Source organism: Oculina patagonica, chromosome 12 (genome assembly GCF_052425735.1).
Source record: "Oculina patagonica isolate OP01 chromosome 12, crgOcupat, whole genome shotgun sequence".
NCBI classification, from domain to species: Eukaryota; Metazoa; Cnidaria; class Anthozoa; order Scleractinia; family Oculinidae; genus Oculina; species Oculina patagonica.
The window spans coordinates 17,066,110-17,078,190 of NC_135769.1; the positions used below are offsets into that span (position 1 = coordinate 17,066,110).

Consider the following 12,081-nt stretch of genomic DNA (forward strand, 5'->3'; position numbering starts at 1 on the left):
TGCTTTAATATGCCGCCCGCAAAAACCTTGTCTTTTTGCATGTGTTATTTTTCGAAAACGAAGGAAAGACCAGCAAAATTAAATACAGGACAGTGTTTAACACACGTAAACAAACTTGCATGCGAAATTTGGAGTTGTTTTTGACAATGTTCAATTTAGCCAAAATTCAAAGTGTTGATCTTGCGCTCAGCGCTACAATTATAAGCCACCCCCCCCCCCCCCCCCACACACACACACACACACACACACACACACAAACACACACACAGTTATGGGCCCACCTACCGGTAGACAAAAAAACATCTGGTTATAAGCCCTATCTATCCTGTAGCTGTTCAGTTGATTCTACTAAAAGTCTGTCTGTATAATTTTGTCTCAGTAATTGTAATCTCTGTTTTCTTGTGTCTTCAGCTTCTGTTTGTATTCTATCCGCGGCATTTTGTCGAAGTCTCTGTAATCGTGCAGTTCGTACAGGAAAAAACACAGCTGCGAAACAACACTGCTTGAGCTGATAGAAGATTGGAAATTGGCCGCTGATACAAAGCAACTTGTTTATATTCTATCTACAGATATGAGCAAGGCCTTTGACAGCTTGAGCCATTCCTTGACGATAAAGAAGCTGGAGGCTTACGGCTTTGGAAGACGTTCACTTGAACTAATGCGATCATTCTTTGAGAACAGACATAACAGAGTAAAATTGGGCGAAATCACGAGTGACTGGATAAAGATGAAACGTGGATGCCCTCAAGGATCATCCTTCGGACCCTTACTTTGGAACATGTTTCAAAATGATATGTCATCACATGTAAAGGACGCAAACTTAACTATGTACGCTGACGACCACCAAATGTACGTTAAGGGAACGGACCACGAAACAGTTGGACGCAGTTTGAAAATTCATGGTAGCCAAGCCCTGGCTTGGTACTCAAAGAACTATTTAAAAGCAAATCCAGACAAGTTCCAGTCGCTAAATATCAATCCAAGAAAACTCGATAAGGACAAGAGCGACACAGTCCTCAGCATCGATGACATAGACATTACAAAAACAGAACAAATCAAGCTACTGGGAGTTCACATCGACGATAATCTTGAGTTCACCGAGCATATCCGTGTGCTATGCATTAAGGCCAGCCAGAAAGTCGGAGTACTTTCTCGTCTTCGCAATTTAATACCTTGCAAGGCTAAGCTATTACTGTATAAGACGTTCATTTTACCTCACCTAACATACTGCCATCTAACATGGCAGTTTTGTAAGTCATCGGACAAAAGGAAACTTGAGAGAATTCAGGAACGCGCATTAAGAGTTATATTCAGATCCCACGCCGAAACCTATAACGAACTCTTGGGACGGGCAGATTTACCCACACTATATAATAGGCGTTTACAAGATACAGCAACGCTTATGTACAAGGTCAAGAACGGGCTTGCGCCAGACAACGTCTCTGCCCTTTTTGTCCGCAAAGACACTACACACTCGCTTAGAAACAGTGATTTTGTCTTACCGCGTTTTGATACTAAACGCTACGGGAAACATTGTATCAGATATCTTGGACCACTTCTATGGTCAAAATTAAGCAAAGACCTGAAAAACTCGCCGACTGTGGCTGCATTCAAAACTAAAATTAGAAAACTCAATCTATCGGACTACGTGGACAACAATAGTAACTGTTGCAAACTCTGTTGCGCTTAAGACATTTTAAGACATTGTAAATATTAGTTTGTTTTTTTTTTGTTGTTGTTGTTTTTTAGTTTTTAGTTAAGTATTTTAATTATTTTTAGCTTAGCATTATTAATAGTATTTTAGGTATTTTAATTGTGTCCCCAATTAGTCCATAAGGGCTAAACACACAGACACGGTAATAAAGTTTTTATCTTATCTTATCTTATCGTTGTTGTTCAGTTTCTGTTTGTATTCTATCCCCGGTATTTTGTCGAAGTCTCTGTAATCGTGCAGTTCGTTGTTGTTCAGTTGCTGTTTGTATTCTGTCCGCGGTATTTTGTCGAAGTCTCTGTAATCGTGCAGTTCGTTGTTCTTCAGTTTCTGTTTGTATTCTGTCTACTGTATTTTGTCCGTTACTAGGCAACAATAACCCAGAGCTTCGCGACGTCCTGCGAGTCACGTATTACTAGTTTATATGAGCTCTGAGTATGCGCGGGCTTGACGTGCGGACGTGCGTTTGTTGAAGGAGAGTTTTCGTCCTCAATTTCATATAAATCGCCGATAATTACTAATCCTTGGTTATACAAAAGACAACTGCCTAGGTCGACTCTTCGACAGCTAATGACTGGAGGTAAAAAACACAAGAGAGGGGCTCGCGGTTCAACTGAAGAAGATACCAACACTGCTAAACGCGTCAACATGGCGGCCACGGAAGACATGCAGGATCAAGAACCAACCGCTGAAGAATCGGCATTCACGGCCACCGAAACAAGCCTTGAGGAGCTCAAAGAAATGTTGGTCGATATCCAAATCAACATTTCAAATATTGTTTTAGAAAATAAAGGCATAAGGAATGAATTGGCCGAGCTCACAACAACTGTTCGGGAACAGAAGCTCGAAATCGTTCATCTTAAAACCACGCTAACGAAGATTACAAGACAATGTGCTGACGCCGAATCCGAACTAGCAGCCGCGAGGAAACGTGTCAACGAACAACAAGACGAAATATACGAACTGTATGAGCTTCAAGACAAATTGGAGCAATACACGAGGAAAAATTCTCTTGAGATACATGGTGTGCCAGAGAGCGCCTACAGCACGACAGAGGAGCTGGTCTTGAAAGTGGCAGAAGCGCTCGAAGTTCCTATTACTCCTCAGGATGTTGAAATTTCCCACAAGTTGAAACGAAAAGGAAACAAACCAGTAATTGTTAAATTCGCCAACCACAAAATCAAGAGCAACATCTACAAATCAAGAGTCAAACTAAAAAACATCAAAGTATCCAATCTATTTCCTAACGCCACTGCTGCAACTCGTGTTGCGGGAGACCGTATCTTCTTGCACGAAAACCTCACGTCTTATAGGAAGAAAATAGTGAATCGCGCGAACGAAATGAGAAGAGATGGCCTTTTGCTAAGTGTCTGGACCTTAGATGGCAAAATTTACGTGAAGACTTCACCAGAAGGTAGGCCGATAAAAATTAACGACCTGGAGGATCTAGAAGACGTTTAAAGGTTTTGCAGAATTCCTGAGGATGATAAACTGTGCGTATAATGAGGACGGAAACTGAACAGGAGCATGAGGATGGAACACTCTAAAAACTTTTATGGTTTGTTTGTTGTGTGTAGGTATGTGTGTGAAGATGTTATTATTATTAATTTCACTAGTGCTGTATTTATCCAAACTTGCCTTCGATTTTACTTGGTTTTGCACCGATCTCCATACATGTTCATTAACTATTTCGTTTTACTGAAATGGCTAAGTGCACAGCATAGGTTTTTACTCTTATCACTGCACGTAATAAAGCTAGTCTTATTTACCATCTGTTATTTAGCAAAGTTTACATCGATAAAACTCGCCTAATTATTCTATGTCGCGTAAGTTAAAACTGCTTTCTCTAAATGTGCGAGGATTACGTAACGTTAGCAAACGAAGAGCAATTTTCTCATACTTAACAATGCAAAAAGCGACAATCTTTTGTTTGCAAGAAACCTATTCAACACCTGAAGATGAAAAATTGTGGTCTGCAGAATGGGGCGGCAGAATAATTTATTCGCATGGAACCACACACTCAAAAGGAGTCTGCATTCTTCTAAATCCCAATTCACCTTTCAATTTAAATAGCATTCAAGTAGATCCCGAGGGAAGATTCTTAATTGCAAAACTTACAATAGAGGAGAAATATTTTTTTTATTACAAACATCTACGGCCCAAATAACTGTCACGACCAAGACGACTTTATAAAAACACTAAGCCAACAACTTATCTCTAAAACTGATACATCAAAAGTCATCATATCCGGTGACTGGAATATCACTCTTAATCGAATTGATAAACTCGGCGGTCTCCCGTGGAAGGCTACAAGCAGTAGAAACACACTCGTAGATCTTATGGAGGAATTAAACCTCACTGATATTTATCGTGATCTGCATCCAAAGTCGAAATCCTTTACCTACGTATCAAAATCGTTAAACTTAAAATCGAGGATCGACTACTTTCTTGTTCCGCGCTCGCTTTCTTGCGATGTTAGACAAGCGGAAACTCGTATTTCGACAGCGCCCGATCATAACGCGATCTTCTTAAGGATTCCTACCATGGATTTAACTGAAATGCGCTGCAAAAACTACTATAAAATTCTCAATGGAAACTGTATCACCGAGCCTACTGGTATAAAAAACTGGAAAAACAAATTCCCTGATCTCTTCACAGATTGGGGAAAAAAATTTTCGTCTATATATAAATTCACAAAGGATAATAAATTAAGACAATTCTCGTTCAGGTTACTGCACAGAATAATAATGACCAAAAAGGAGCTTTTTAAATTCAGACTAGCTGAGGATGAAGCATGCACTCTTTGTCTTCGACCAGACTCTATAGAACATACATTTCTAGACTGTACCGTAACAACAGCCTTTTACTCGAAAGCCATATCATGGTTCAATCATGAAAATGACGCCGACATTACACTTTCAAATAAACAAATAACTTTTAACGACATCCCCCGTTTAACTCACCTAACCGATTACCCAAGACGCAGACTACACCTTTTCGTCATTATCCTAAAGCAATACATTTACGTTTGTAAATGTTTAGACAAGAAACCAGACATGCAGGAATTTCAAAGAAAAGCTATATTACAATGGCAAATAGAGAAATGCGCTCTTCCCTAAGTCACAGAGTCTCCCGCGAAGACTTTTTATTTACTTCCTCTTTTGATTTAATTAGCCATTTGAGACAGACACACTAAACCAAAGCCCAAAATCTCATCCTGTTTCCACCAACACTGCTCTTAAATTTAATTTGTTGTGTCCATAGAAAGTAACTAAGGTGTCGTTCTGTATAGCACTACGAGTAATTACAACCAGGCAAGTAAGCTTAACTAGTGAATAGTGATTTTGTATTGTGATGTATGGTAAGTTATGTTTTGCTTAGCAATGTAAAGTAAGTAACATTACGCTGCTAGTGACCGTTAGTAAATGACTGTTAGTATAAGTTAGTGATAAACACTGGTGATTAATCCAATAAGCAGAGCAATGTAATAACTAGAGTGATGCTGAGTAATGTATCAGAGTAATGTTTGTTTAAATAAATAAATAAAAAAATAAAAATAAAAAAAATAAAAAAAAAAATGAGTTTGTAAACAGTTAATGATAAACATATTTTGAAACATTTTCTTTTATTCTGCTTATAATAAGCCCCCTCCCCCCATCCTGGATATGACTATATGCCCATCCAAAACCCCTTAGGAAGTTGCGAAGCCCAGGGCTTATAAGCAGAATTTTACAGTAATAGATTTGAGACAATGAAAAACAAAAATCAAACAGGTTAAATATGTATAACCAAAGATAAATTTAAACAACAAGATAGCCATCTTTTGATTAATGGTCTGGAGCCCTTGAATATTCACCCCCACCCACCCCCTCACCCTCCTTGTATAATCACCACCTCTCCTGATTTCATACCGCGTGGAGGCCTGGCACTACCGGATTTTCCTTAATCTTTTTTGATGCGGAACCCACTTTAGTCAGTGTAGTAATGAACCTCTGGGCTTTTCCAAGCATTTTACAAAATTTACTTGCACAAGACCAGTGCCAACCATTTTCGCCGCCATCTTAACATTTACAGGTTGTAAATAAGTCCGCAAAAATCCGGTAGTGCCAGGCCCCCGTGCGCCATGAAATCAGGCAATTAACCTACCATTGATGCGGATTTCATCGCCAGTAAGCCAATGTCTGAATGGTTCACATTCAAATTGCCCCTCCATTTCAAAGCTTGTGAAAAACAAACGGACAATCTTTCCTTGAGAAGGATAGAATGTCCATGAACAGGAAGCACATGCAAGATATTTCAGTGGCCAGTTGGGAGTGAAGAATGTTCCATTGGATGAACTCAGGAACATGGTGCTACAAATTGAAAGAAAAGTCAGGCTTTCTAAAATACTGTTGATGTGTTTGTTGGCAAGTGCAACACTAACTAAAGGCCCAGTAATACGGGCAACATTTTCTTTCAACTTGACTTGTAGCATTGTTGCATATTTGCAAGTTGTAAAGTGTTGAACATTGCGCATATTACCATCATGCGAAGTAGACATGAGTTCAACTTTGTGCCACATGTTGCCGCAACTTGCAATTTAAGGGGGGGGGGGGGAGGAACAATATGTGCAACAACACTAAACAACTTGCAATGCAACAATGTTGCGAGACAAGTTGAAAGAAAATGTTGCCCATATTACTTGGCCCTTAAAGATGATTTATATTAAAGCTAAGTGAATAACATTTTAAGTGTTAGCCCAGTGTTTGCATGAGCTGGGACTCTGCTCTGCGATAAAGGGCTAAGTACATGTATACAAAAGTGTGTACACATTGCGGATCGAAACTGCCACCAGCTTCTTTAAAAAAAATGTACCCAGCTTTCTGAATGCCCAATTTATACGTACGCATAATTATGAGGACTCTCAAAATTTATTCAAAGCCTCTTATTAATAATATTTTGACACAGGGGTTTCAGGACTCTAGCATTTTTCTCTAAAACCTAATGCAAATACTGTCTCAGGTTTTAAGACCAACTAGTTTTTGAACAAATTGTTGTAAAATGGAACAACATTTTCTGATTAAACCAGGCCAACCAAGCGGAAAGGCAACTTTTACATGTATTTTGCATCCTTTCCCTAGTGCCCCACATCTTTGAGAATCGAATCTACTCAACTGAATTAGAAAATGTACTGATTTTTAAAAAATGGAACAGTAAGTCTTGCACGCGTAAACGCAGGACCGGGCTCAGTTGCCGAGTGTAGCTAACTGTCGTGGGTCGTGGGTCGTGGGTCGTGGGTCGTGGGTCGTGGGTCGTGGGTCGTGGGTCGTGGGTGGAAGTCGTGGGTCGTGGGTGTGGGTAAAGTCGTGGGTAGCAAAAAAGACTAAAATAAATTAAAAAAATTAAAATAAAGTAAAAATATTAAAGAAATAAGTACTATGAAATGGAGCATGATCAGTGCTTAGAGGTTTGCGATCAGATTGATCGCTCACAAGTGGACTCAAACTAAAGATCTCTGGTAGTTGTGGTAATGTTAACGAAAAGTTCCGTAGCCGTCTGAAGTCCCAACATTTGCGAAGCCTCTCAGTCAGAAAAAAGAACAGCGGAAGAAAAGAGTCATACAGCAAATACAACATTCACATGGCAATTAATATGAAATTCCATTTTATTCTGAGTTGCGATTAGCATTGCGCGCTCGCACACTCCCCCACCCCACAAGAACGGTGACTTTGAATTATTGCGTGACATTGTGCGTTGCAGACTGAGCGGCATTTTTTCCGTGGGAAATTTTGATGGTCCATTTGTGATTACAAAAGGACGCTTCTGGTTTGTTTACTAATTAAACTGATGTAATGGCCTCGTTTGTTGGCCAAAGCGACAAGATGTGCGATTCGGACTCGGAAATGTTGCAGCCAACATTTTTACTACAATCTATTACACACTTGGAATTGCGAGAGCTTAGCGTGAGAGCTTTTGCGAAAGCTTTCTTATGAACAGTCGCCTGACGCACTGCAAATAATTTTGCGCCTACCTCTTCCAAATTATTGTGCTTATTTTTATAACGAGCACGTAGTTTTACTATTATTTAAATTGATTAGTTAAATTGGTTAAAAATCACGGACTGAGGTGTAAAACGCGGGCTATGGGTTGCGGACTAGATAAAAAATACGTACTGCAACTTGAGCGACGCTTTACGTAAGGGTTGCAGGGGTGTTTCGGGGTGTTCCTTGTTTGGGGAAAGTGTGCAAGGACGAAATGCTAATCGCAGCTCGGAATAAAATGAAATTTAATATCAACTTCCATGAGAATATTGTATTTATGACTCCTTTCTTCCGCTGTTTTTACTCAGAGAAGAGACCTTGTAAATGTTGGGACTTCAGACGACTTCGGAACTTTTCGTTAATATTATCGGCGAACTTCAGTTTAGGTCCATTTGAAATGTGAGCGAACGATCTGATCGCAAACTTCTAATTAAGCACTGATCATGCTCCATTTCATAATACTTATTTAATATTTTAATAATACTTTATCTGCGTTTAAAGAGATTGGTGTTCCAGATGTGTTTTGCGGTGTTCCATGTTTTACAGACAAGCCAATAAGTTTGTTAAGCAGAAACCCCTCTGAAGAGTCCCTTGGTCGGGACAAAACGTCTATCTCAGACTTGCCATGAAAGAACTATTTTGTCACAAATTTTAGTTTAGTATTTTTATTTTTTTTAATCTTTTCTGCTACCCACGACTTTTACCCACACCCACGACCCACGACTTCCACCCTCGACCCACGACCCACGACAGTTAGCTACACTCTCAGTTGCCAGCTTCGAAAGATCTTCGCGTGGCATAATTCTCGCTGACTTCTTCCCCTTTTGTTGACGAGGGCGTGCCATGATAAAAAATATAAATACAGCTATAGAATAAATGAGTGTTCATGTAAAGACTGCTGGAATAATGAACTAGGATAGCGATCAGCTGCTTTTAAGGAAAGACAGTGTCTGTAAACACTACCAATAGGTGAGCTTGTACTATGAACTGCTTAGACATTGCGTGCTAAACTACCAGCCATGAATGGGAGCTTTAAAGCTTTAAACCAATCCCAGAAATGCTTACATTGCTACTATGGTTGTATCTGCTACATATAGATAAAATTCCAGACATGAAAGACGTCTGTTTTGAGTTCTATGACTAGAAAGCATTCACAATTCATTATACAGGAAAACAACATTGCACGCAAGCACCCCCTGCGGCGTCACGTTCCATTAACTGCATTTTACTTATGTTTGTAAATGCTTGCCTAGTTAAAATAAGAAATTAACTGAGATCAAAAATTAACTGCAACGTATACAACAATAGTTTTATAGGAGAACTCTGGCAGATGCACTTTACGTGATACGGACCTACAGTTTGAAGAAGGATCCAGCTTTGTATTGTTATCCATTGAGGTATACTGTGCTTCAAATCCTGTACCTCTCTTCGACCCATCAGACTTGAAAATGAGAGTCATGCAGTTGTCCACAGAGTAGATCTTGTTTGGCATGGACAAATCGGAGCAAGAACAGAACTTGCCTATGGATGTCCAGAACTTACCTATGGCGTCATCGATACATCTGAAACACAAAGACAGTTTGATGTACCGGTAGTTAACTTAGTAAATACTGAAGATGGATTCCGCTGAACATTCGAGCTATAAAGGCAAAAATAAAGTTACCAAAAAGACCTCATAGCATGGTCACAGTTTTAATACAGTTAAGACGAACCTATCAAAATTTGAGCTCTCAAGCTGACCCCGCGAGAGAAAAACGAATTTGAAGTCCGCCGTATTTTAGTTAAAATGGACGTTTCACGTCAGTTCATAACAAAATAACACACGTTTTAAGCTTTTCTTACGAGGTTTGACATTAAATTTCACAAGAATGGTTTAGAATTTAATAGCGGGGTCAATTTGAGAAATGAATTACAGTGAGATGTTTCAAATAGTATACAAAATGTTACTGTGCTATGAGTAGATTTTTGGTAGTTAATTTTTGCACTCATTGCTCGAACCTTGAGCGGAATCCGTCTTAAATTTCAATTGAGCTGTCATATGATAGTGAAGAGACACCAGATTATTTATCAAAAAAATTCATCTTTCGTAATGATACAACTAGTTATAGATTAAGAAATTATAGTGAAATGAGGCTGGTTCTCCCTCAACCTCGCATAGAATATGGGATTGTTTGAAAAAGTTTTTCCTATAGCGGTGCTGCGTTGTGGAATAGCCTTTTTACTGATATTAGAGTATCTAAAACATTAATAGGTGAATTTAAGTTATGTTTAATAAATGAGCAGCAGTGTTTTATCAAGTTTAAAACACGGCGCGCAGCCGAGTGTTTTAGACTTCATATAAAACACAAACTGCAAATTTATTGAACGGCTTAAAAATCTTCTGATGTAAATCAACTCATCCTTGCACTAATATTTAGATTTGGGTTTATTTTGGCCAAGAAAATTGGACGTAAAGTTTAGCCGTGTCTTTATCAGATATAAAGACACTAATTAAAAATTAATTTCTTTTGTATTTTCTTTATGAATTATTAATGAGTTTTTTTGACACGAAGCTAAGTAACTTTAGCTTTGAGTGAATAAACGACACAGCATCCCTCAAAAGCAGTACCGTAAAGATCCATGTATAAGCCGCGCCTTTTTCCTCAAAATTTAAGTAAAAAATCGGGGGTGCGGCTTATCTACGGAAACATCTCTGGTTGGAGTTCTCAAAGGCCTAATTAATATTCATTAAAAAAAATCTTCTCAAGACGTCACTGAATAAATTAACCATATAACAACCTGAAAACTTTGTTATTGTTCACGGCCTTTTCTTTCTTCTGCAAAGCTGTTTGCATTGAAGCCTGCCGGTCACTTCGAGGCATGTCTTTCCGCCGCGTGGAAGAAAACACCAAGATAATCGCCAGTACTTACAAGAGAAATGGCCGACCGCTTCGCTTTTTTATTGACCTTCACAGCAAATGCATCTATTGGATTGTGCAGTTCCAGAAAATATCCATACCCACCCCAAGGAAGGTCACTGAAAATTCCCAGGGGGAGGGGGGTCTCAAAAGCTAAAAATTTTTAAAGGAAAGTATGGGGCTTAACTGGAATTTCCAGAGGGGTAGAGGGAATCAAACCAAAAAACCTTTCGTGGGAGGGTTATGGATATTTTCTGGAACAACACATTATCAAACTCCTATTTTTGCGGGTAGCAGTTTCCAAAAACCTTGAAAACGTGGTTTCTTCCAAGAGCCAAACCGAAAGAGTGCCGCCATGTTTGCTTCGTGATGCCCAGACTGACCTCTACATTTCAAAGCTTGGCTACTAAGTATTCATGTACGAATTACGATTTCATCGAGTGTTGAGAAGTGATAATCTTGAAAAAATGATATCAAGAGAGCATCCAAGTTAAAGATATTGTGAACTCAAACTAAAAAGGAGGTATGACAAGTGAAATTTAGCTTTCATAAGACTTAATTCATATTAAACTTTGTAACAACCGCCGTGTTAGTGTTTTGAAACCATACCTGTTTGCCCTTATTGGTTTACCAATAGAACTTCACTTGAACTTCAAACTTTTATATTGTCTGTATTTTTTGTTTCGAAATTTGAGCTTCCAAATCGGGGTGCGGCGGCTTATTTACGGGTGCGGCTTATACACGGAACTTTACGGTGTACATTTATTTTTTATTATAGGTAGTTATAGGTTAGATAGTTTAGTTTAAGCCTTTATACTTTTTTTGTTTTAATTCTTATTATTTGAAGATAATTTTTGCTTGTATATACATGTAACTGAGTGGAATCTACCATGTACCGTCGCTTGCATCTAAGCGTGAACACATCTTGCCGAAACATGATCTAATTGCGTATCAAACATGGCATGTTTGACCGTCAAACATTTGAAGTTTAGCAGACCGTAACGCGAACTTTCGCCGCTCAAAATGTTCACCATAAACACTGAGTCCAGGCGAAACTTTACACTAGAAGTGATTCAAGTGAACCTGCAAATGCATATTGACACAGTTCAGGATCAATTTTTCGGAAGAAGTCTCTTTATCCAATCTTTCCGCCATTTCGAAACGGGAATGTGTTGAACTTTCAGCACAAAAGTTGCCGAAAGTCGCCTGCGAATAGGCCTAGAGCAGTCATGAATTAAGCGCATTTCTGAACTGTTAGGCTTAGGAATAGCTCCTAACGCGCTGACAATGGTTGGCTTGTGATCAGTTTTACAAATAGATTTCATTTTGCCGTGCGTCTGTTCAGTAATAGATCACAGATGACGTCAAAATGTGGTATGAACAGAGAAGTGGCCCACGAGGCGCTAGCCGAGTGGGTCACTGATGTTCATGCCACATTTTGACGTCTTCTGTG

The 12,081-nt window shown here is 39.1% G+C and overlaps 1 protein-coding gene across 1 annotated transcript in view; it reads right to left on the reverse strand.

Annotated features, from left to right (window-relative positions):
• The window catches only part of LOC144632458 (tolloid-like protein 2), a 46,337-nt gene that overhangs the window by 13,039 nt on the left and 21,217 nt on the right, over positions 1-12,081 (reverse strand). Inside the window, exons 2-3 of the mRNA XM_078491115.1 lie at positions 9,084-9,293; positions 5,858-6,063 (exon numbers count right to left, since the gene is read on the reverse strand). Coding sequence (XP_078347241.1) covers positions 5,858-6,063; positions 9,084-9,293 — 416 coding nt within the window. The remainder of the gene's footprint in view (positions 1-5,857; positions 6,064-9,083; positions 9,294-12,081) is intronic.